At 45.1% G+C, this 26120-nt stretch overlaps 1 protein-coding gene across 2 annotated transcripts in view; it reads right to left on the minus strand.

The window, feature by feature from the left end:
- Positions 1-26120, minus strand: part of abca12 (ATP-binding cassette, sub-family A (ABC1), member 12) — a 53041-nt gene that overhangs the window by 24689 nt on the left and 2232 nt on the right. Inside the window, exons 4-39 of one of the 2 annotated variants that reach the window (XM_047046573.1) lie at positions 25724-25883; positions 24503-24630; positions 24193-24266; positions 21410-21589; positions 21122-21315; positions 20762-20880; positions 19869-19975; positions 19338-19484; positions 18126-18292; positions 17525-17655; positions 17265-17395; positions 16951-17112; positions 16606-16814; positions 15872-16002; positions 15557-15677; positions 12672-15380; positions 12340-12452; positions 12059-12126; positions 11082-11566; positions 10748-10860; positions 10454-10536; positions 9673-10157; positions 9342-9454; positions 9062-9129; positions 7965-8449; positions 7632-7744; positions 7337-7419; positions 6544-7028; positions 6209-6321; positions 5873-5940; positions 5265-5413; positions 4903-5033; positions 4493-4635; positions 3574-3756; positions 3177-3394; positions 48-2462 (exon numbers count right to left, since the gene is read on the minus strand). In XM_047046573.1, the coding sequence (XP_046902529.1) occupies positions 48-2462; positions 3177-3394; positions 3574-3756; positions 4493-4635; positions 4903-5033; positions 5265-5413; positions 5873-5940; positions 6209-6321; positions 6544-7028; positions 7337-7419; positions 7632-7744; positions 7965-8449; positions 9062-9129; positions 9342-9454; positions 9673-10157; positions 10454-10536; positions 10748-10860; positions 11082-11566; positions 12059-12126; positions 12340-12452; positions 12672-15380; positions 15557-15677; positions 15872-16002; positions 16606-16814; positions 16951-17112; positions 17265-17395; positions 17525-17655; positions 18126-18292; positions 19338-19484; positions 19869-19975; positions 20762-20880; positions 21122-21315; positions 21410-21589; positions 24193-24266; positions 24503-24630; positions 25724-25883 (10984 nt within the window). The remainder of the gene's footprint in view (positions 1-47; positions 2463-3176; positions 3395-3573; positions 3757-4492; positions 4636-4902; positions 5034-5264; positions 5414-5872; positions 5941-6208; positions 6322-6543; positions 7029-7336; positions 7420-7631; positions 7745-7964; positions 8450-9061; positions 9130-9341; positions 9455-9672; positions 10158-10453; positions 10537-10747; positions 10861-11081; positions 11567-12058; positions 12127-12339; positions 12453-12671; positions 15381-15556; positions 15678-15871; positions 16003-16605; positions 16815-16950; positions 17113-17264; positions 17396-17524; positions 17656-18125; positions 18293-19337; positions 19485-19868; positions 19976-20761; positions 20881-21121; positions 21316-21409; positions 21590-24192; positions 24267-24502; positions 24631-25723; positions 25884-26120) is intronic. The other variant, XM_047046575.1, reaches the window with a different exon arrangement.

The raw sequence follows: 26120 nt of genomic DNA on the forward strand, positions 1-26120 counted from the left end.
TATAGTCACAATATTATTTTCAAACGTCCAAAACAAAGCAAACTCACTTGTGTGTCCAGTTGGTGTCGTTGATCATCAGGAGGTGCCCTGTGTTGATATTCACTCCCTGAAGAACCACCTGCGCCAGGTTGGCCTCCACGCTGCCGTTGGCTTGGCCCAGCAGGGTGTGAACACTCTGGAGGAGCAGCTGGGTGATGTCAGCCGCCTGGGCCAGAGGTCGTTGGCCGGACTGCAGCACGAGCAGCAGCTTCTGTATGGTGTGTTCAAGGTCTACGATGCTGCCTGTGCTCTCTAGCCCTGGGGCTGACACAGATGCCAGGAGGGTCTGGATGGAGCTGGCCACGACATTCATGGCGCCCTCTATGTCTCCGGTGGCGGCAGAGTAGTTGAGACTGGTGGCGGTGATCTCCAGGACGTGAAGCGAGACATTGAGGTACTTTTGGCCCTCAGCCGGTAATAGAGGCATCAGTGTGCCAACTGCCTGGTTCAGGGACATGAACACGCTGGGAATGTGGGTGGCAAAAGTAGGAGTCATTAGGCCCTGCCACAGGCTCATAGACACCTGCTGGGACACCACAGAGAGGACCTGAACCATGTCCCCTATAGCAATGCCTTGGGACACAGGGGTGTGGGTCATGTTAAGCATAGCCAGTACAGACATGGTGACCTGGCTGGAGATCCCCAGGAAGGCGGGGGGGATCTGGGCCGTGTTGGACACTCCAGAGAGGGCGGAGAGGAGGTGTTGCTCTAGGGGCAAGATGTTTATCCTCTGGTCCTCAGGTAGTAAGGCTATTAGGGCACGGAAGGTCTTTTTGACCATGGCTTCCTTTTCCTGATCATTGCTAAATGTGAGGTTGGCTTCAGCAAAATTCCATAGCACTTGTGTAGCCAGGGCGCTATTTAGGATGAGAGGGTGGGTGATTGTCTGAATTGACTGTCCGTTTGGAAGGGTGGTCTCACCCTTGAAAGTCAGGAGGTGGTCCAGAGAGTCTGAGATGATGTGGCTAGCCTGAACCATCTTCTCCAGATCCCTGGGGAAAGCCACTAGCAGGGCTAGACCTTTCAACATCTGCCCAGAGGTGTTGAAGTACACAAGGTCTTCAGCAGAAAGGTAGGAGGAGAAGGTGCCGATGGTCTGATCTAAAGCCAGCAAGTAGGGAGCCAGGGTCATCTGGGCTTCAGGCCTGGTCACCGTGTTGAGAATGTGGCCGATGATAGCAGTGACTTTAGGAGCAACATCTGTGACCTCCATCAGGTTCTCAGACAAGATGTTGTTGACGGCAGAGAGGAAGTTGACTGCAACGTTCTGGCCCTGGCCCTGTCCACTGACTATTTGAGCAACCGAGTCACTGAGCTGTTTCACAATGTGTCCCACCCTCTGGGCAATGTTGACAGGCGGCTGCTGGGAGAGCACCATGGCTACGTCCACTATCCTTCCAAGACCCACAGTCAGCTTATCCATATTCGCCAGCGACTCCAGACTCCAGCTGTCTTTACCCAGTTCCACAAACAGGCTTTCATAGGTCTTCCACTGAGTCGGAAGGGTTAGGAAGGAGAGAACACCCAGAGCTGTGTCGATGGCCTCGTCTTGGGACGAATTCATGGTAAGGTCCCAGGTCACCCCTTTCACGACCACAGCCAGGTCCGGGTTGGTCAGGAACATGTGGCTGGTCTCCATGATCTCAGGAAAAGTGGGGGGAACGGAGAGGGCCCGGAATAGAGAAGCATAGTCAATGTAGAACAGGTCTATAAAGTCATCCATGGGTTCTCTCCTGGGCTCCCACAGGGCCTGGCGTCTGTTCCTTCTGGTTAGGGTCCGGAGGCCCATCTCATCCTGCATTTGGCTCAAGTATTGGTCCATGGGGCCAAGCACATTGCTGGAGCTGGCTATCTGTCTCAGCATCCTCAAAAGGTTCCCAGCCAGGTCAACAAACACGTTGGAGTCTATAGGTAGAGGGACACCTATCTGGGTTAAGGTGGAAAGGAGGGCTTTTACCACCTCGTACATCCGGGGCAGGGTCTGGCTAAGCAGGTCTACCCCTGAGGCCTGGGTCGAACCCCACCAGACACCAAACTCAAGCACCTTCTCCAGGATCAGACTTGTGTCATTGGCTGCCAGCAACTGTTCCAGGACACCGTAGACCATAGGGACGTCTCCCAGCATTTGCATTTGGATGACCTGTTCAACCACATCCTTTATGACACCATTGATGGAGTTACTCTCTGGGCCAAAGAAGAAGCCACTGTTCAGGATAGAGCTGAGAGTGTCAGAGGGTAAATTGGTTCCTGTCAGAAGAATCTCCAACACCTGCATGATGAGGTCCTGGGCTGAGGTGGCGTTCTGCAGGAGCTGACTATTCTCCATGGTGTAGTTGATGGCCATCTCCAGGGGTTTGGTAAAGGGCTGTATGCTTGGGTCCAGGGCCTCCATCTGCTCTAGGGCCAACCTGATGCCCTCCATACTGGGGAGGTGAGACAGAGAGAAAAGGTAGACACAGAGAGATGGTAAGTATGACTAGTAAAAGTGACTTTAGATTTTTCTGAATAATGAAGGCTAAAGACACTGTATTGCATATCTTTCCTGTATTTACTCACAAAAAAGCATTCCCCCAACTATATTTTCCCTATTATTATTTAGTTAGAGCCTTGACAATTGACAATGACATATTACCACTGTGACCAATGACAAAAAACAATACACATTTACCTTGATTTATTCACCTACAGATGAATAATGTGATTATCATCACTACTGAGTTTATAATCAAACAATGATACACCGAGAAATCAATATGAAGGCAGAGTTCCAGCTATCAAATAACTATCAGGGGAAGAGTATATCTATGTTTAATGCAAAATGTTAAGTCATTCCCAACCCTAACCCTTCCTTTGGATTACAAAAAAGGGCTGATCTCTGGAACCTGGCTTTGGTTGATAATAGCAGCATATATGTTGTGCTGTAAGATCATAATGCTCTTCCTGTTGCCTTTGTTATTCCACCATGGAGCGTGAAAACATCCTCTGACTCTGTCTACATTCAAATCCTCAATAGTGATTGTAATGTGGGATCACTGTTCTGACAGTAGGCTGCACCTCTCATATGTTTAAACGTAAACATTAAATCGTACAAATTAGATCATGTCAACATAGGTCAGGTAGGATGGGCTGGTGGCCACCTCTGTCTTAGCTGCATTCCAAGGAACATGGTAGTCCACTGAGCCTGGGTGGTGGGGCTCACGACCACTTCTCCCAACTGGGTGAAATGGTACAACAAGGCCGAGGTCAGCTGCTCAGAGACACGTGTGAGATTGGCGTTGACCCAGTAAAGAGACCGCAGAGCTGCCACAATCCCAGCAGCTGTACCATTCACTGATCCTGCAGCCATCGCCATTCCCTGTGTGGACAACAGGCAGATTGTGGTTCAGTCCCTGTATCAGTGGAACACTGGTTTAACTGGTGAAGTCACACTGCCATCTAGTGCCCAATGTTTCACGTGTTTTTTTACGTCGCAGAACAAAACGTTGGTGGGATTCAGTGATACTCCAACTGGTGGAGGAATACCTTATTACTCACCGTCATATTATTATTCAGAGTGGCAAAGAGTTGATTGGATGCCTCGAATGACTTTATAACCGGCAGCAGGCTGATGTTACACCACATTTCCAGGGTGTCTGTACTGAGCCCAGCTTCCTCTCTAACCTGATACCAAACTTCCAGAACATTCCTGCACTCCAAGGCCTCATTGCTCGCATTGTCCTATGTAGAGATAACAACAGTGAGTAAACAAGTCATCATATTTCAATGGTTTGCTAACAGAAGGTCGTTCAGTGAGAATAGTTGCCTTGAAAAGGTTTGACAGGACAAAAGAGCTTCATTCCATCAATGGAAAGGGCAGACAGCTCACGCAAGTATCTATGGGGCTCTGACAAACATACTCTCTTCCTCTTTTTTCTGTTCTTCCTCTCTATATTTCTTCCTCTCTCCTATATTAGACATATATTACACGTTTTGATATTAAGCATTCAAGTCAGTAGTACATGTACATGACGTGTATCTGGTTTGTGTATCATATTTGGTTTGTACTCCTAAGATGAGGCAAAACACAGATAATCACCATTGGTAGAATGACAATGCAGACACACAGAGGCTATTTCTCAGCATTGTGTAGGTGTGTCTGGTTTCTGGGAAGGCATGCAGGGAATGACATGACATTATGTCTGGTAGCCTCAGGTGTGTTCTAAGATTCGTGTTTGACAAAGACGCAATAGCGTTAAGCGTGAAGGCACATAGAAGAGACACATGGAAGACTACAGCACAAAAATGCATTCTTTCCATTGTTGGTTTTAACGGAGATAAACCAACCGGTCTGTAATGCAATAAATGGACCTTGTAATGAGTATGCCCTTATTGACGGTAGCATGCAAGAACACTTTACTGGTGACTCAACCAGTATCACAGATACTGTGAGAACACATCAGACTGCCCTTCTAACCTGTATGGTAGATTCCACGGTGTTCTGGATGGCCTGGGGCATTTGCTCCAAAACATCAGCAATGTTCAGCTGACTGGCATTAACAGATTGCATAATCTCTGATATCAGAGTAGTTAGGGGTATCTGGAAGCTCATTATTAGATCTGGGGAGTACAGAAAAGATATGAAACTTTTCGACAGTTCATGAATTCCCTCTCAAGTGATCTATAATCTTTGACGGACATTTTTGTTAGACAAAATTCAAACAAAAAAACACAATACAATGCTTCAGTGCTCAGTTGCTCAACACAAGACTAAACATTTCATACAGACGCATAACATGGTACATGCTTCTAAAAAAGGACAGGCTAAAAACAATAGGTGTAAGCTTTGTTGTTGACTGTTAGTGGGATGTTTACTGCCTCCCTCACCTGTCTCAGCCTTCAAGTTTTGAACTAGGGCTCCCACAACCTCCCTCATCACAGACACAGCAGGGGGCACAGAGTCCCAGCTGGAGGACCCTCTGATGGTCAACAGCAGATCCCCCAGAATCCTTTGCAGCCTGCCAGACACAGTAAACACATGGAACACTTAGGACAAAAACACATCACCTAAAATAAAAGATGGACTAATTAATAAAGATTAATAAAAAGTGCTTCCCCAATGATCAGCTTTACAAACATCAATTGAACACAATATTCCATTACCCCATTTCTATGATTACATATCTCTTTGGTAATTGCGTCTCCATTCAATTTCTCTTCTTCCGTGGTTGGGTAATCTTTTGACTTACTTGTCCCAGGTGAGCTGGTCGGCCTGTCCAGCGAGGATGTCTACGATGACTGTGTTGATATCATTAAAGATCTCAAGGGATGGGATGGATGTAGTCATGCTTTGTTCTCCAAGGATGAGGGGAACCAGAGACTGCAGGAGACTTTCCATCTGAAAGAGATAAACATGTAACATTAGCTATGACATAACTTCCCTTTGTTTTACAAGTGACTAGGTGATGAGTGTAAAGGGTGGGGGAGCCATCATTTATTCTACAGAATAAACGTAAATAACAAAATAGAACTATTCACTAATTGGTGTAATTCATAAGTTGAAAAAAAAGTATCGTTTGTAAATGGATAGTTATTTCATGTTCACTGTGCAATTTTACAAGCGCATTAATATCAACTTTTAGGTATGTTGGAAAAACCACATATACTGTGTGATACATTGATATCTATTTGATCAAATCTGTCAGGTATTATGGTTGGCATCAATTCAGAAATGCTTAATTTATGCAAAACATAACATGTAAATAGATCTCTGGAGATAGCCACGGTTTTCTATGGTGGGGTTGGGAAATATACATTCTTAAATCTTTTTCAAGAAATCGGACTATATTAGCCTTACCTGGTTAGTAATTTGAGCAATGGTTTCAATAGTCATGTTTTCAAAGCTTGGCCAAAGGTTTGCAGTGCCTGTGTGAAATAACATTGATAACATGAACAACTGAATGCTTTTCTTAATAGCTGTGTGAAATAGTATTCATCTGACAAAAAAGTCAGACAGTGAGACCTTCTTTAGTTAGCCATGTTAGTACATGGTGTTTAAAATATCTATAATCATGTCTATATATCAGATAATCATGAAAGAGTGTTGTTAATTACATTTATGTTTCTAGGATGACAACGTCTGGGTCCATTAGGACGGTACACCCGAAAAACGTGTGGTGAAAATCTGACTGACCTTGGCTGGGGTCCAAGATGAAGTGACTGATGCTCATGATCACAGACAGAAAGGCTTGTGTACTGTTGTCAGGGGGCAAGAGACTCTGAACTGTGCTCAGCTCACCCAGAATGCTGAAATCAAAAGTAAAATTAACCATCATCACCCGCAATACTATTGACAGTTTAATCATATTTCTGCTCCTTAAGGAAAAGTATGCTTGTGTGGTCTATGGTCTTTCACCCTCATTTCAGATGTGTCATTCTTTTTATTGAAACAGTTTGAGACATCTTTATCCATCTACTCCTCTGAAGTCAAAGGGAACATAGAAGAAGACCTATGATAACTTGACCCACATCTCATTCAATTTGTCTGGGCCACCAGCTGTGGACATGATCTGAAAGTAGGTGCGCATGAGTTTGATTCCAGGCAGAAGGTATTCAGCAGCCATTGGGATCAGGTCCTGGATGAGTCCTTCTCCTCTCCACAAGACGTCCAGGGTGAGGTTACGGGCCTGGGCATAGGCCATCTCAGGTCTTAGGGCCAGGAGGAGAGAACTGTGAAGTACTCCCATGATGTTCTCACTGACTGAGGAAGGCAGGGGACCAGTCATGGCAGTCAAGTTACTCAGCACAGTCCTGGCTGCATCCAATATGGCTCCAATGAAGAGATTACTCTCCAAGCCGCCTGGTTGGCTGGCCACCAACAGAACCTGGTTCAGGGACTGGGTGATCTGGTCGATGAGGACAAGGTAGGCCTGTTCATTGGATATGAGAAGGGTTAAATTCATGCCTTGTTCCCCGATGATGAGTGGCAGCAGAGAGTTTAGAAAGCTTCCCATCTGAAAGAGAGAAAAAAAGTTAACTTATCAAATTTGTCAATATTTACAATTTATATTTCACCGTTGCCTTATTATTTTCCTGGAATTGATCTCTACTATCAATATGCTAAAACCAAAACTATATACACTGAGATATACAGTATATGATCAAACATGTTTGGTATTTTGGATGGCATCGTGTACTAAAAGGTAAAATCATTCGAAACACGGATCCCTGGAGACAGTTAATGTTTATCAATAACAGGGTTAGGAAATATAGAAATGTACTTTGCATTTAGAAAGAAGCAAGACCAGTATACTAGTCTTACCTGATTAGTAATTTGAGAAATATCTTCAACTGTGATGTTTTCAACAGTGATGTTTTCAAAGCTTGGCCACAGGATTGCGTTGCCTGTGTAAAATAACATTGATAACATGAAGACATGAATGTTTCTCATAACAGTTGGCTGAAAACAGTATTCATACTATAACATTTCAGACAGTGAGGCCTGTCTGGCAGATAATAATGAAAGGTTTCAGGAATTAAGTGTATACTACCAGTTTGACTAAATCAGTCCATTAGGACGTTACACCCGACACACCTGTGGTGAAAATCTGACTGACCTTGGCTGGGATCCAAGATGAAGTGACTAATGCTCATGATCACAGACAGAAAGGCTTGTGTACTGTTGTCAGGGGCCAAGAGACTCTGAACTGTGCTCAGCTCACCCAGAATGCTGAAATAAAAAGTTCAATTCACCAACATCATCCTCATTACCAACAACAGTATTGTCATATGTAAGCTCCTAGAGGTAAAATATGCTTGTGTGCTGTGGTCTATTACCATTATTTTAGATTTGTCATTATTTTTATGTAAACGGTATGAGTCATCTTTGTTCATTTACTCCTCTGAAGTCAAAGGGAACATAGAAGAAGACCTATGATAACTTGACCCACATCTCATTCAATTTGTCTGGGCCACCAGCTGTGGAGATGATCTGAAAGTAGGTGCGCATGAGTTTGATTCCAGGCAGAAGGTATTCAGCAGCCATTGGGATCAGGTCCTGGATGAGTCCTTCTCCTCTCCACAAGACGTCCAGGGTGAGGTTACGGGCCTGGGCATAGGCCATCTCAGGTCTTAGGGCCAGGAGGAGAGAACTGTGAAGTACTCCCATGATGTTCTCACTGACTGAGGGAGGCAGGGGACCAGTCATGGCAGTCAAGTTACTCAGCACAGTCCTGGCTGCATCCAATATGGCCCCAATGAAGAGATCACTCTCCAAGCCGCCTGGTTGGCTGGCCACCAACAGAACCTGGTTCAGGGACTGGGTGATCTGGTCTATGAGCACAATGTAGGCCTGTTCACTGGGTGCGAGAAGGGTTAAATTCATGCCTTGTTCCCCGATGATGAGTGGCAGCACAGAGTTTAGAAGGCTTCCGATCTGACAGAGAGAAAACCACAAGTGTAACCTTTCTCAGTATTGAAAACTATCAACATATAACACCTATTGTTATTCCATACAAGCAACTAGGCAAGGAGAGGAAATAGTGGGGCATAAAATATTTGTGTTTGTTTTTCCTTCACTTGTTGTAACACTGAAAACACACAGTAGGACTACTGACTGATTGGATGTAGGACACGGAAAGTTCCTTGACCTTTGTTGACTATAGTTCAGTGCTAAAGCATCTGTCTGTATATTAAGGGGCTATAGGTTCAGATTTCCCCCTAGACTGTATGTCACTATGGATAACAGTGTCTGTTCAATGAACACAATATATTGTTATAAATTATTTTCTTTTCTTATTTTCTTGTAATAGAAATAAACTTTTGCATACATGCCTGGAAAACAAATGAATACCATAGTTGGATATACAGAACATTATCAAATATGTCAGGTAATTTGGTTTGCGTTGTGTCATAAATGCTGAACTCTATCAAAACATGACTTGTGAACATAGATCTCTGAAGACAGTCAATATGTTTCCTTAGCAGGGCTAGTAAATATAAATGCATGTTATGCATGTTCGTAAAAGCAAGACAATGCTATCTTTACCTGATCAGTAATTTGAGGATTTTTTTCAAAAGTGATGTTTTCAAAGCTTGGCCACAGGATTGTGTTGCCTGTGTAAAATAACATTGATAACATAGACACATGAACATTTCTCATAACAGTTGGCTGAAAACAGTATTCAATGGATACAAATTCAGACAATGAGGCCTGTCTGGCAGATAATCATGAAAGGTTTCAGTAATGAAGTGTATACTGCTAGCTTGACAAAAACAGTCTATTAGGACGTTACATCTGACACATCTGTTGTGAAAATCTGACTGACCTTGGCTGGGGTCCAAGATAAATTGACTGATGCTCATGATCACAGACAGAAAGGCTTTTGTACTGTTGTCAGGGGGCAAGAGACTCTGAACTGTGCTCAGCTCACCCAGAATGCTGAAATCAAAGGAAAATGTACCATTATCATTCTTAATAGCAGCAACAGTATTGTCATATTTCTGCTGCTAAAGGTAACATATGCTTGTTTGATGGGGTTTTCACCATCATTTCAGATTTGTAATTATTTGTATTTAAACTACATGAGCCATTTTTATCCATCTACTCTTCTGAAGTCAAAGGGAACATAGAAGAAGACCTATGATAACGTGACTCACATCTCATTCAATTTGTCTGGGCCACCAGCTGTGGAGATGATCTGAAAGTAGGTGCGCATGAGTTTGATTCCAGGCAGAAGGTATTCAGCAGCCATTGGGATCAGGTCCTGGATGAGTCCTTCTCCTCTCCACAAGACGTCCAGGGTGAGGTTACGGGCTTGGGCATAGGCCATCTCAGGTCTTAGGGCCAGGAGGAGAGAACTGTGAAGTACTCCCATGATGTTCTCACTGACTGAGGGAGGCAGGGGACCAGTCATGGCAGTCAAGTTACTCAGCACAGTTCTGGCTGCATCCAATATGGCTCCAATGAAGAGATCACTCTCCAAGCCGCCTGGTTGGCTGGCCACCAACAGAACCTGGTTCAGGGACTGGGTGATCTGGTCGATGAGGACAAGGTAGGCCTGTTCACTGGGTACGAGAAGGGTTAGATTCATGCCTTGTTCCCCGATGATGAGTGGCAGCAGAGAATTTAGAAGGCTTCCCATCTGAAAGAGAGAAAAAAAACATTTAACTTTTCTCATTTGTCAATATTTACCATATTTAGCATTGCCTTATTATTTTCCTGGAACTGATATTTACTATCAAGCTGGTAAACCACAACTATATACACTGATGTATACAGGATGTGATCAAAACATGTCTGGTATTTTGGCTGGCATTGTGTCATAAATGGTAAAATCCTTCCAAACATGACGTGAACATGTTTGTCTATAGGAGGGTTGGGAAATGTAAATGTACTTTGCATTTAGGAAGAAGCAAGACTACAGTATACTGGTCTTACCTGATTAGTAATTTGAGAAATATCTTCAACAGTGATATTTTCAACAGTGATGTTTTCAAAGTTTGGCCACAGGCTTGCGTTGCCTGTGTAAAATCACATTGATAACATAGACACATGAACATTTCTCATAACAGTTGGCTGAAAACATTATTAATTGGATAACATTTCAGACAGTGTGGCCTGTCTGGCAGATAATCATGAAAGGTTTCAGTAATGAAGTGTATACTACCAGCTTGACTAAATCAGTCTATTAGGACTTACACCCAACACACTTGTGGGGAAAAGTTGACTGACCTTGGCTGGGGTCAAAGATGAAGTCACTGATGCTCATGATCACAGACAGAAAGGCTTGTGTACTGTTGTCAGGGGGCAAGAGACTCTGGACTGTGCTCAGCTCACCCAGAATGCTGAAATCAAAAGTAGAATTAACCATCATCATCCACTATACTACTGACAGTTTTGTCATATTTCTGCTCCTAAAGGTAACATATACATGTGTGCTATGGTCTTTCGCCCATCATTTCAGATTTGTCATAATTTTTATTGAAACAGTTTGAGACATATTTATCCATCTACTCCTCTGAAGTCAATGGGAACACAGAAGAAGACCTATGATAACACGACTCACATCTCATTCAATTTGTCAGGGCCACCAGCTGTGGAGATGATCTGAAAGTAGGTGCGCATGAGTTTGATTCCAGGCAGAAGGTATTCGGCAGCCATTGGGATCAGGTTCTGGATGAGTCCTTCTCCTCTCCACAAGACGTCCAGGGTGAGGTTACGGGCCTGGGCATAGTCCATCTCAGGTTTTAGGGCCAGGAGGAGAGAACTGTGAAGTACTCCCATGATGTTTTCACTGACTGAGGGAGGCAGGGGACCAGTCATGGCAGTCAAGTTACTCAGCACAGTCCTGGCTGCATCCAATATGGCTCCAATGAAGAGATCACTCTCCAAGCCGCCTGGTTGGCTGGCCACCAACAGAACCTGGTTCAGGGACTGGGTGATCTGGTCTATGAGCACAAAGTAGACCTTCTCACTGGGTGTGAGAAGGCTTAAATTCATGCCTTGTTCCCCGATGATGAGTGGCAGCAGATAGCTTAGAAGACTTCCCATCTGACAAAGAAAAAAAAGTGTAACATTTCTCATCCTTGAAAACGATCAACTTATCTAAAACCGACTGTTATATTTTACAAGTAACAAGGTAAGGAGAGGAAAGGGTAGAACATCAAAAACTAACATTTTTATTCAATTGTGACACTGAAAACCCACACTAGGGCTACTGACTGGCTGGCTTTAGGACACAGTTAATTCCTCCTCATTTGTCAATATTTACCATTTATATTATACCATTGTCTTACTATTTTCCTGGAACTGATATTTACTATCAGGATGGAATAACCACAACTATATCAACAGATATATAAAGTATATGATCAAATGTCTGGTATTTTGGTTGGCATCGTGTAATAAATGCTAATATAATTCCAAACATGATGCAAACATCGATCTCTGGACACAGTCAATGTTTCCCTATAGCAGGGTTTGGAAATATAATTACATACTATGCATTTTGCAAGAAACAAGACTACAATAAACTAGTCTCACCTGATTAGTAATTTGGGCAACGTTTTCAACAGTGATGTTTTCAAAGCTCAGCCACAGGCCTGTATTGCCTGTGTAAAATAACATTGATAACATGAGCAAACAAATGTTTCTCTTAACAGTTGGCTGAAAACAGCATTCATTGGATAAAAAGTCAGACATTATGGCCTGTCTGGTAGATAATCATGAAAGGTTTTCAATAATGCAGTGCATACTGCTAGCTTGACTAAATTAGTCCATTAGGACGCTACATCCGACACACCTGTGGTGAAAATCTGACTGACCTTGGCTGGGATCCAAGATGAAGTGACTGATGCTCATGATCACAGACATATAGGCTTGCGTACTGTTGTCAGGGGGCAAGAGACTCTGAACTGTGCTCAGCTCACCCAGAATGCTGAAATCAAGAGCAAAATTAACCATCATCATCCGCAATACTACCAACAGTTTTGTCATATTTCTGCTCCTAAAGTTAAAACATGTATGTGTGCTATGGTGTTTCACTCGCATTTTAGATTTGTCATTCTCTGTATTTAATGGTATGAGACATCTTTATCCATCTACTCTTTTGAAGTCAAAGGGAACATAGAAGAAGACCTATGATAACATGACTCACATCTCATTCAATTTGTCTGTGCCACCAGCTGTGGAGATGATCTGAAAGTAGGTGCGCATGAGTTTGATTCCAGGCAGAAGGTATTCAGCAGCCATTGGGATCAGGTCCTGGATGAGTCCTTCTCCTCTCCACAAGACGTCCAGGGTGAGGTTGCGGGCCTGGGCATAGGCCATCTCAGGTCTTAGGGCCAGGAGGAGAGAACTGTGAAGTACTTCCATGATGTTTTCACTGACTGAGGAAGGTAGGGGACCAGTCATGGCAGTCAAGCTACTCAGCACAGTCCTGGCTGCATCCAATATGGCTCCAATGAAGAGATCACTCTCCAAGTCGCCTGGTTGGCTGGCCACCAACAGAACCTGGTTCAGGGACTGGGTGATCTGGTTGATGAGGACAAGGTAGGCCTGTTCATCAGGTGTTAGAAGAGGCGCAATTGTCTGAAGCAGCTTGAAGAGGTCTTGGCCTGGGACAGTGATGCTCATGGAGCTGTTGTTCCATTGGAGCATGCTGGTGATGACAGAGGTCACATGGGGGTCTCTCAGCCAATGAAGTGTTATGTTAAGGTACTTCTGGACCAAGGTGTCAACCATGTTCAGCATGGATGAGTTGAAATCTCGTGGGTACCCCATGGCCTGGTAATAGTCATTCTGGAGCTGTAGGTTTTGCCTCACCTGTTCCATGCTAACTTGGAGTATCTTGGCAACTGCCTGCCCTATATTGCTAACCTCTATGCCATCTATAGGATTTTGGGTGTTTTTGATTAGGTCTTCAACCTGATTGCTGACAAAAAGGGAAACCTCCGTTTGAGAGATCTGCAGGGCCAGCTGCATCTCAGTAATGTAGTAGAGAGGGAGAAGGAGCTCGGAAAAAGTGCTGGTGCTTGTCACATTCTCCAACTTCCTCAAGTACCACTGGGCGATCTCCAAATACACCTTCTGGGCATATAACGAGTCCTCCAGCAGAGTGGAGTTCAGTGTATGGAGGGGATATTGTCCCGAAAAGGCCAAGTATAGTAGACCCTCCACTACACTAAGCTCATTGCTCACTTGCTGGATGGACTCGAGGGAGAGGGGTTTGATGTTCTCTCTAATGCCTGACAGGGTGCTGGTTAGGGCCTGCATGATGGATGTAAGTGAGCCTGAACCAGAAGCAGATGCTAGGCCGATGCTAACAGACTGGTTGACCAGGATTGGGATAACAGCGACGAGTGCGGTGTAATTTGACTGGCTGCCTGGAGGCATGGGCAGGTGCTGGATGAAGCCACTGACTCCGTCTATCAGCTCCACTGCACACTTAGCTGGACTGGTGTCAGTCACCCCCATGTCGGCTGTTATGTTGATAGGTTGGAGCTCCAGGCACTGAGGAACACTGGCAATGCCCAAGATGTTAGCCAGGAGGTCGGGAATGTTTGCCGCGCCAGCCAATGTGGCAATTCTATCCAGTTGCCATAGGGTGAGGTTCGATTGTCTGAGAGCCTCCTGGAGAGCAGATATGCTGATGTTGGGCTGACTGGTGACCTGCTGGAGGAAATTAAGGATCTGATTCACGGTCTTTATAAGGGCCTCTGGAGAGGAGGACATGTTGGTCTCATCCGTCCAGGACAGGAGCAGAGACAGAAAGTTGCCCGTCACAGAGAAGGACTCTGGGGTCACCAGGTTAGGATTAACTGGCCCCAGCTGGATAGTGATGTTTCCGCTAGTCGCTAACAGTGCTTCAGCAGCCTGAGAGAGGATCTGGAAGACCTGGGGAACTGCCGATGTGCAGTCTTGCCCTGTCACTGAACATGCTGTTAAGCTCTCCACCAGGGCCTGAGTGTGTTTGATCAGGCCCATGAAGCGCTGCTGGAGCTCAGGAGGTAGGAAGGCTCCAAACTGTTGCATAAATGCACCCAGGGCTGCCTGCTCTCCTGCCTGGCTGAGGGCCTGGAGGGAGGCAGGAGAGAGGATCTGGAGAAGGTCCACTACAGCCAGATGGAGATCAGTGACCTGGGCCATAGTCAGGTTGCCTCCTGGCAGCAGTAGCTGATCGTACCTGTGTAACTCGATGGCAGAAGCCAGGAACCCCTGTAGCTGGTGAAGGTAGCCCAGGATCAGTGTTGTCGGGTCATTGTTGGGGGCTTCGAGCACCTGTTTCAAGAGTTCCACAGCCTGTAGGACTGTGTCAGTGATGCCTGCTGATGTGTGATTGGTGAGAGACTTGAGGATCTCCCTAAGAAAGGCCAGTTCTGTAGAGTTTAGGGAGCTTGTGTAGGTGAGCAGGCCGTCTCCAAGGCTAACGGACAGAGGCAATGTGAGGTTCATGTTCATGGACAAGAACTGCATGAGCAAGTCCTCCAACTCAGCTTGTGAGTTATAGACTGGCAGGCCGGTGAAGACTTTTTGGGTGTTCCTGCCCACTTCCAGGGCTATGGTTAGGACAGAGGAGGCGTTAGGGGGACCCTGCGTCCACAAAGCCTCCAAAGGCCTCAATCCCAGATTATCAAGCATGTTGTTGAGGAGAAAGAGGGAGAGTTTGGGACTGAACTGCTCTATGCTCATCAAGTTGGAAATAAGATGGATGTTCTTGTCCAGAGCATGTGTCACATTGATCAGTAAGCTGGATATAGAGCCGTCTCCTGGTATTACAGCTGGGGAGCTGAGATACTTCATGAGGGTGGCTGTATAGAAGTCTCTGTAGATTCCTTGAACAAAAGCCAATGACCCTTGCACATATCTGAGGGAGAAAGAGAAACACAATTATCCTGCATTTAACACATTTCAAGATGAGTAACCCTATTTCGGACTCGTTAAAGCTTTAGCATATTTCCTCAAGCTGTTTTTGGACATAATCAGTATTCTGTCACATTCACATACAAATTACACTCCAATTGTTTTGGTATGTGATGTTACCTAAGTAAGGCTTCAGGATTGCCTGGGACCTCTTGAAGCAGAAGTGCCGTGGTAGGAATGAACTTCTCCCAGGTGAAACCAGTCTGACATGTGGGCACGAATGTCTCAAGATCAAGAGTACCTGATAAGAATTAGAATGGGGGCTTATAAAAGGGCTTAACACTGAACTTAAGTTAATCATTGTATTTGTATTGTTCAGTTCACAAAAACCTAGTGTAGGAACTTAGATTTAGAAAAAATTACTATTTCCATAAACTTTCTTGCTGTAATGTGAAAATACATTGATCAACAACTATCTCTGTTTGTTACACTCACAGGTTGGAGGTCCAGTTATATTGGGTTGGTATGTCATTATCCAGTATGCAATGTGAAAGTATGTCTCCATGGAGGGCCACATCGGGGTCATTTGGAGTTCAGACCCCATTGTCCCCAATGCCGCTAGACCCCTGGGGAAAAAAGAAAATACATGGTTGCATAAAAGACGCCTATTTTAAATATATATATTGTATGAACAAACACAGTAACCTTACACCACATTACATATTTGCATCATCACCTCACATTTTTCTGACACCCACACTGTTCTGAAGACATTTTTTTTCTTTTTTGTTTGTTTGCTCTAGAGAAAATCACACATAGTGTTTCCCTTTACAGCTTCCCTACACAACATCCCACACATATCTTCATACAGCAATTTTCAAAATGTATCCAAGGTTCATAGTTATGTCATAGTTATGATTGTCAACCATCTGAAACCCTTACTGTTGCTTGTGCAGCCAGAATTCTAATAATTCTGTGAAAATGTACCCGGAGTACCATGGTGTCTGATTCACAGTAAACCAGACCACTTTCCCCCCATCAACACATGACACATTTGATGACATTTTATTGTGGAATAAATTATTTCATAGGTCTTGAAATTGTATGAAATGGTTGAAACAAAATTAGATTTAAGCAATTTTGAACCAAAAGTTTGACAATATACAAATATATGTCAATGTATATATGCATATCAAGTTGCTGTGTACCCTGTTAAAAGGTAAACTGACCTCTTCATGATAATTTCTTGCCAGTCGACAGTTACGTTCTCTGGAACCCAGGCCTCAAAATAGTCCTTATAGAACCCTGTGAAGAATCTCTCCAGGAACGCACCGAAGCGTAGCGAGGTGGCTGATAGCCTGTGCCACTCAGAGAGAATCATGGGTAAAGTGACGTTGAATGAGTCTTTGCCTTGGACCACATCCATGAAGAGTGTCGCCTAAGGAACATAATGATGGGACACAAATGAGAAGTTCTAACCTTAGAACTAGACTCAAATCTCTATAATGTGCAAAGCGGTTTGAGAAGCTATAACTCAAAAAGCTGGTAAGTCTACAGCAGAACTCTAATCTGACCTTCAAAATAACAGGCATCCACTCGGCCAGCAGGTATTGTTGTAGGTCGGAGTCATTGCCTGGGCAAATCATGGTCACCCAAAGCCTTGGGTCCATGGTGCTTATGGAAGTCAGTGGTTTGAGAAGCTCCTCACACTTGACGGTGTCCTGTTTCACCAGAACCTTTGGGTATGACAATGAAGATAAACCATGACATCAGAATGTAAACAGATGGGTGTGAGGGTTCAATATACTTGAACAGTTTTAATACAATGACACACTCTTATGGACATGTAATGTATATGTGTACCTGTGACTCAACAGTGTTCACCTACCCTTATCAATATCTCAGTGCTGGAGTTTATGAGCTTCTCAGCATAGTGGTCTGCCATAGACTGGTTGGCCATCAGAGACAAGAAGATCTTTTGGAAGTTATGGGCTTCGGCCGACAACTTATCCATCATATCTACCAGAGTTGGGGGCAGCGGCGAAAGTTATTTTAATATCGTCACAAATGCCTTTGATCAATACAGAGTGCAATGTGTGCATTTTGACATGGTGTCAATGTTGTTCTTCTGCCGTAAAGCCTACATACCCTCTGTGGTGTCCATGGCCTGACTGGCCAGCTGCATGGACGTGTGTCCGCCCATAAGGAAGCTGTGGATATACTGCGAGCCTGGAAGGTCTTTCAGAAGCTCAAGCAGAGTTGCGCCTACACCCATGAATCTAGAATACAAGAGAGAGGTTAGCCAGTGAGAAGATAATACTCTGTATTATTTATATAATACAGATTATACAATATTTTTCATTCAGAAGTTTCATTTTGTTGAGTTACGGTTTTGCATTCTATAATTTCTAATTTCCATAATTTATTGCAGAAAATCCTTATAAAAATGTGTATTGTCTAGAATCATGACTAACACTTGGATGTTAATCATCTGGGATTTTACATCTACTAGATATTGTACTTTGCTTTTTAAGGGTTAACGAGATATGTCTGGGAAATAAGATTCATATTTTGCGGGTCATCTCTCTTGTCAGACAGTTGTATAATCAGACAATGAACTCTGTTCAACATAGGGAAAAAGAGAGAGAGAAACACAAAGAGAGATAGAGATAGAGAGAGAGAGAGAGAGAGAGAGAGAGAGAGAGAGAGAGAGAGAGAGAGAGAGAGAGAAAGAGGGTGAAATAATTACAATTGTTCCCCAACGTTCTGTGGCTGCGTGTCACTACTCCTCTGGGATCTGGTGTTGTTAGCGGATCCTTGGTTTCCTGGGGCATACGCTCCCAAAAGGCTATACAGTAGTCCTTTGAAAAATACCACGTCCTTGGGGGCTGCATCCTGACTCCAGGCCAAGAAGACCTGTGGGTGAGAACAACCATCTGTTACCGCTCTCCATTGTTTTGACCTGATTGTTACTATACCACCTTTCCTACAATTCTTACAATATATTATCCCACTGGATAATGATAAATGTTTTCTATAGTAGCAATTTCTCCAAGTTTCCCCTCCAAGTATTTTGATGGAATTAATTGGAGCTCTCTGGGGTGGGGGGTGGGGGGGGGGGGTTGGGGGTGGGGGGTTTCTGGATGCCCAGGTAACTACTCGCATGTTTTGATGGACCACAGCTGGATCTCCATGAAGATGGAGATAGGGATGCATGAGTCAATGTGAGATAGAGCAAGATAGAGAAAAAGCTAAACCAGAAGAGAAGTGGAGAGGAGGAGGCAACCTATTTCATGTTTGTAATACTGTCTCCTGTTTGTAATAATGTAAAACTATGCAAGCATTCGTAGATAGTTGCTTAATAGTTATAATTTATAAAACATTATTAGGCAAATACATTCTTAAACATACTAAGCTATATATGCATTGATGAATATGCATTGATGAAAAGTTCCAAACTAAAGCTAGTTGTGAAGTAGCTCATAGTTCGTTAAGGTGTGGTATTCCCTCCCCAACCACAATTCCAATCATACCAATTTTGGCTGGAATGGTAAACATATGTTTATCCGTGTGAGAGAGACTAAACCATCTTATAGTGTAACTACATACAGTAGCAGTTAATATAACTACCATGGTGTTACTATAGGTATTGCTACGTAGTTATGTGGTAGTTAAAGTAACCTTAATGTAAAGTGTTTCCTGATAGTGTGTTAATTATGGTTTATAAGTTCTTAACTATCAATTTTGTAATATTGTTGGAACAAATGCTTCATAGTGTGTAGTTATTATAAAGTGTTCATATTCACATATTTTATACACGAAAACAAGAGGTCAACATGACAATATGAACCATATTAAGCAAGACCACACATTAAAAGTAAGTGGGGAGAGTAAAAGCATCCTCCCACTCACATAACCACTTCATTCATTGATGCCAAAGCATTCGGAACTCCAAACTTACCTGTTCAGCCACTTTTTCTGGACTGATCCAGCTAAGAAGTGTATCCACTGTGCCTGTGCTGCAGGCGGCCTGCAGCCAGTAGGCATTGCTGCTTTTGTCACATACATAAGAGTGAACCAGAGATCTGTTCATGGTCAGCCCTATGGCCTTATGGGGACAAAAAGGTGGTCAATTAGTAGGTCAGGTGTCAATACTTCATACTTCATATTTTATTTTGTATATATATATATATATATATATATATATATATATATGCACAATATTGTTAGTATTTTGTTGTACATTTTTTACATGTATTTCTGTTATATATATTTAAGGACCATGTATTTAAATTGTTATTAAGATTATTTTGTTATGTCTTCTTCTTTTGTATATGTTTACTGTATTCACCTGCCCACCAAAGTGAATTCCTTGTTGTGTAAACTACTTGGTGATTAAACTTTATTCTGATTCTGAAGAATGTATCCAAGATTCAGAAGAATAGCATGACCATTATTGGTGACAGGTGGATGGAGTAAAGGTGAACTTTACCTTGTCTAAAGGAATCTGAACCTTCTGTAGCACTTGTTGGACAACTTCACTCATTAAGGATGAGTCATTCTGTGCAGTGACAACATCACCGAGAGAGATATACACATCTAGAAAAACCAAGCGGTCACAATCAAATACTAGATACAAGCAGATCATTAAAGAGTTATACTGACACATGCGTTCTAGAAAGACGACTGTCAACACATTTTTACAATGTTGCTGATGAGCTGTGATAACAGTTTCTTTCTTTTTGTCTTTTTGATTGGGTGTGTTTTCTTTGGTTGTGGTGGGTGGGGTTGTTAAGGCATGAGATGGTGGTTCCCAACCCTGGTCCTCAGGGCACCCTGTCCTGCATGTTTTAGATGTTTCCCTGCTCCGACATACCTGATTCAGTCCAGGGTTGGGAACCACTTAGAGTACCAGTGGACTGTCACCCGGTCAGAATGATAGTTATTTTACACAACCTTTTTTCAAATGACACTGACTAAGATCTAACTTAATCTTAACTGTAACTTGATGGAGATGCACTTGTTATAGTGGTTGGACCGCAAATGTTTAGAGCCAACTGCATTGGAGCATAAGGTCTAACGTTCACGTTGAATGTACTGTGGTGTTTCAGGTCGGGTTGGTAGATTGAGATGTACAGTATGCATGAAGTGCAAGTTTTGAATGGCCCCCTCCTCCCACCCACCATACAACCACCCACACAATACTGCTGTTCCCTTTTAACAGGTTGCCATCATCTTTACCTTTATCATAAAATAAACACAAAGAAATATCTATATAAATATAGACATTTCAGTTTCTCATCATGGTGTTGACTTCCCAGCATTCTTTTTAATTATGTTTTGGTGCATCTTAAGTGACCAGCTCCAGTGATTATGATTTCTTACCTCTGCCTGGCCAGTTGCGAAGGTACTGAACTAGGTTGATTCCCCCTATAATGGCAGGGTTCACCATAGAGATGGATAGATCAGCTTCAGGAATATTGCTCTGAAGAGCTGCCATAGTTCTGAAACGAGGGGAAGAAGAACATACTATAAAGTCATGAATCAGTTGTCATGTGCCTGAGACCAGAAAATGTTCCCACAGCGTTATGAAACACCTTGAAGAAACCAGTTTACTCACATATTTGGATCAAATGAATACATTCTTAACATGAACCAGTCATTAAACTGTTGAACTTGATATTGTGTCATCACTGAGAACTTCTTGTCTCTAAAAACCACCCCCTTCCTGTCCCAGTACAGTACCTCTGTATGTTGGTGAGAAGAGCCTGGGCCTCGTCCAGGGCCTGGTCAACACTGCTTGGTACCAGGAGGCTGGGCAGGCCCAGGAGCCCCTCCCACAGGGAGCTGTCTTTCTGGATCGTGTCAAACATCACCACTGCCTGCCCTGCCATTGTCATGGCCTCCGCAGGGTTGGCCAACATCACCTCCATCAGAATCTGCGGAGGGCAACAGGGGCATGTCCCAGAGTGAATATCAAACACACTGTTTCAAACGTGCTCATACTACAGAGAGAGATGCACACACACACACCTGGTTGATGGTGAGCAGGGAGACCTCCAGCAGTGTGTCATTTGACTTGCAAAAGGTGATGATGCCGTAGGTTAGAGGGTCGATGGAGGAGAGGGTGGACATGTTGAGGACACTCAGAGAAAAGCTGCACAGGGACTTCTTCAACATACTCACAGACTCCAGCATGGCATTGAGTGCTTCCTGAATAGTAGCAAATATACAGTATACATGTTAAGACAGGGATCATGTCATGTAATTCTTAATTCTGTCACTGTTTTTTTTTTGTAACTCTACAATAGAGATTTCAGCATGCTTTCTACAGATGTGTTAAAGGTAGTAGAAGCTAATGTGTTCATTTAGCAAATGCATTTATCAAAAGCAATGTACAGAGAGGATTGAAACCCTGTAACCTCTTGACTTGCTGTCAAATGATCTAACACTGAGCTACACCCATCCCCATGTGACATGAAAACAAAAGTATCCTTGTGAAACAGTATATGATCTCTGAGGCCTTTACTGGAGAGAGGCAAACCCTACTCTGGACAACTCTTTATGAATAATAGTGCTATACCTGTCACGGCCACAGCCGTGCCCCCCTATTGTTTTTGGTTTTGCCCTGCCCTAGTGTTTCCCTGTCATTGTCGTCACCTGTCTCGTTCAGTTGTCGTTAGTTTCATTGTGTTCACCTGTGTCTTGTTTGTTTCTGTGTATTTAGGTTCCTGCTTTGTGTCCAGTCTTTGTCTTAGCATTACCCTTTGTCCCTGCGTGTACCCTGTCTGTTTCCCGTTTTGAGAATTAAACCTGTGTTCCTCGCTATGCCTCGGTACTCCCCTGCATTTGGGTCCAACCCCACCTCACGTCGTGACAGAATGCTAAGACCAAGATGGGACCCAGCAGGGAGTTCACCCAACCCTTTCCTAGGGACCCGCCTGGCCTTTGGTGGACCCCGAAGCCTGCAGCTCAAGGCCCACCCCAAGTCCTGGTTCCAGCCCCAGCCGGAACCCCGACTCCAGCCTCGGTCCTGCCCTGGGCCCCTGCCTCGATCCTGCCCTGTGCCCCTGCCTCATCCTGAGGTTGTGCCGCCCTGCGCCCGGACGAAGAAGGTTGCGCCGGCCAGCACCCAGACCACCAAGGCTGTTCCTGCCAGGGAGAGTCGGCCGCCTGCCGCCAGAACCCAGCCCCGTTCCTGCCCTGTACCCCTGCCCCGTTCCTGCCCTGTGCCCCAGCCTCGTTCCTGTCCTGTAGCCCAGCCTCGTTCCTGTCCTGTAGCCCAGCCTCGTTCCTGTCCTGTAGCCCAGCCTCGTTCCTGCCCAGTACCCCAGCCTCGTTCCTGCCCTGTACCCCAGCCTCGTTCCTGCCCGGTGCCCCAGCCTCGTTCCTGCCCTGTACCCCAGCCTCGTTCCTGCCCTGTGCCCCAGCCTCGTTCCTGCCCTGTGCCCCAGCCTCGTTCCTGCCCTGTGCCCCAGCCTCGTTCCTGCCCTGTGCCCCAGCCTCGTTCCTGCCCTGAGCCCCTGCCTCGCCCCGAGGTTGTGCCGCCCAGTGCCAGGCCATCCGAGGACTCCTGGTCGCCTCCTCCTCCGCCCGAGGACTCCTGGCCGCCTCCTCCTCCGCCCGAGGACTCCTGGCCGCCTCCTCCTCCGCCCGAGGACTCCTGGCCGCCTCCTCCTCCGCCCGAGGACTCCTGGCCGCCTCCTCCTCCGCCCGAGGACTCCTGGCCGCCGCCTCCTCCGCCCGAGGACTTCTGGCCTCCTCCTCCGCCCGAGGACTTCTGGCCTCCTCCTCCGCCCGAGGACTTCTGGCTGCTGCCTGCCCCGGTGCCCGCGCTCCCATGCGCCCCGGTGCCCGCGCTCCCATGCGCCCCGGTGCCCGCGCTCCCATGCGCCCCGGTGCCCGCGCTCCCATGCGCCCCCTCGTCCGCGCCCCCTCGTCCGCGCTCCCAGACGCCCCCTCGTCCGCGCTCCCAGACGCCCCCTCGTCCGCGCTCCCAGACGCCCCCTCGTCCGCGCTCCCATGCGCCTCCTCGTCCGCGCTCCCAGGCGCCTCCTCGTCCGCGCTCCCAGGCGCCTCCTCGTCCGCGCTCCCAGACGCCCCCTCGTCCGCGCTCCCAGGCGCCCCCTCGTCCGCGCTCCCAGGCGCCTCCTCGTCCACGCTCCCAGGTGCCCCCGTGCCCGTGCTCCGGCGTCCGGGCCGCCCCCCGGACCTGCCTCTACCCTCTGCCCTGCCTCCGGGCCGCCCCCCGGACCTGCCCCGACCCTCTGCCCTGCCTCCAGGTCGTCCCCCGGACCTGCCCTGACCCCCTGCCCTGCCTTGTGGGTCGTCGGGTGACGTCCCTTGAGAGGGGGGTACTGTCACAGCCACAGCCGTGCCCCCCTATTGTTTTTGGTTTTGCCCTGCCCTAGTGTTTCCCTGTCATTGTCGTCACCTGTCTCGTTCAGTTGTCGTTAGTTTCATTGTGTTCACCTGTGTCTTGTTTGTTTCTGTGTATTTAGGTTCCTGCTTTGTGTCCAGTCTTTGTCTTAGCATTACCCTTTGTCCCTGCGTGTACCCTGTCTGTTCCCGTTTTGAGAATTAAACCTGTGTTCCTCGGTACTCCCCTGCATTTGGGTCCAACCCCACCTCACGTCGTGACAATACCCAAGCATGGGTCGCTGGGTAGAGTGTACAATTTCAGTTGAGGCCCTAACGCAGGGGCTTGGATTCAATTCTGTCTCTGACCATTTCTGCTGCTACATTTCATATGTTCTTGTACAGTGCACAATGATAATAAAGTTTAATCTAAATCTAAATGTATCTGAGAACATCACCTGGTTTCCCAGCATTGTGTTATTGAAGCCATTCATTAGTGATATGTCGTTTGGTATGCCTTTTTGGGTGGAATCTGAAGAAAATAAGAGTACATCGTTTATAAGCCATTGCAAGTGTAGTTATTACGTAATGCACTTTTAGCTCGGTTTGTTATATTAGAAGGGGGGGTAAAATATTTCAATGACAAATTAAGGGCAAAAATGAGACAGATTCAGTCAGATTCTTCCTTTGACAGTGTATTGAAACATGACCGTAATTATTTCAAGTTAATAAAAGTTGTTTTTTTCTCCTGAATATGCGGTGACTTACTCAGAATCTGGTCCCAGATACCCATGAGACTTGGTTGGCTGGCTGTACTCTTGGCCAGGACTGAGCGGACCATGCCACCAGTTTGGAGGCTGCTCAGAAAGGGTGGGCCTGAGGGAAGGAGGTACAACCTGGGACACAGAGACAGGTTGTTAGGTTTGAGACCAATTGACAGTACATTTAGATATAAAAGAGATGCAGTGCACTTTATAAAGTCTACCTTTGCCCTGCGTAACTTTTGTACTGTACATAAACATTCTACTGTTTGTCAAACAAAAACATCATTCGTCATTTGATAAGTGACTCTCTGAACACAAAGTCACATAGCAGAGAATGATGGAATAATTGGCCAAAGGTGAAGAGTGAGAGCCCAACCAAACTAAATGTGTCCACAAAGGATTGGAATATTGCAACAGCAATCAGTCAGCGCCAAGGTAAGCGTTGCACAAACAGCTTGTAGAACCCTAATGGTATTGCATGTCACGTAAAATAACACAGTCAATAACAATAGAGATGTTACTGACAAAGTCTAATAATATGGCTAATATTGGGTCACACAACATAAAGGTGACGTCAGTTTCCATCTGAATGGACAGCTCATTGATTAGGATGCATATACTATAGCTGGTATGAAGACCAACCACATTCCCAAGATTACACAACCGATGGAAAATTACACAATGCAAAAAAAAATCAAAAAAGCAATTGACTATGGAGCACAATTGAGGCCATACATCAGATAAGCCCTCTTGTCAGTTTCCAATGATGACTGACTGAATACAATAGGCAGTCATGTCTCCTGTGATGCCTGGCTGCTAAGGTGTGTCTGTGGACACCCTCTCTGTCAGGGTGTGTCTGTGGACACCCTCTCATGGACATGTTCAACAGGGTGTCGGAAAAGCCTAAAGGCAGCTGGGATTTCCAGCAAATGGAAGTACCTGTTTACAGTTAGAGATATCCCTTGGAGATATAAAGGGTCCCAGGATCATACAAACAACTTCATAGTGAGTGACTCATTCTGTTTTTGCAGATGGACCTCTATAATACAACATAGCATTCTCCCAAAGTGTGTGCTGTATGTAAAGTATGTATTTTTAACTTTCTAAAAACCATCCCCCAACTCTTAATCAACAGATATATATCTTCCATGAAAGGTTACACTACTTGTGATGACTTAAGTATTGGCCAGAGGAGCATGAGGGAAATGTGAAGTTTGAAGAGTACCTCTTGGCATCTTTGGCCCCAAAGGAAGCTGCTTTGGATTTTGAGGTGCTCCGGCCCACCAGAAAGGACTTGTTATGGCAGTTGCCGTCTGTGTTGCACATGAGAGTTTGTAGGAAAGGGAAGAAGCCAGTGCTCGGAAGATTCCGTGGAGCCACATAGCCTGGTAAAGAAAAGTCAAATCATCAACAAACAAAGTGGTGTGTCTTTATTGTTATTTATACATTTTCTGACTGACCTTCCTGGTCTTACAAGTGTTCACATTACCGATTATGTGCCAACCCGATTCTCATTATCATGAACTGAAAATGAATTATCTACATACCTTGTCAATGCAAGTCACTCTGTTTCACAATGTGAAAAGGGTTTTCTAATAGTGAATTGTTTAGCTTAGCAAATC

This window comes from Hypomesus transpacificus, chromosome 23 (genome assembly GCF_021917145.1).
Source record: "Hypomesus transpacificus isolate Combined female chromosome 23, fHypTra1, whole genome shotgun sequence".
NCBI lineage: Eukaryota > Metazoa > Chordata > Actinopteri > Osmeriformes > Osmeridae > Hypomesus > Hypomesus transpacificus.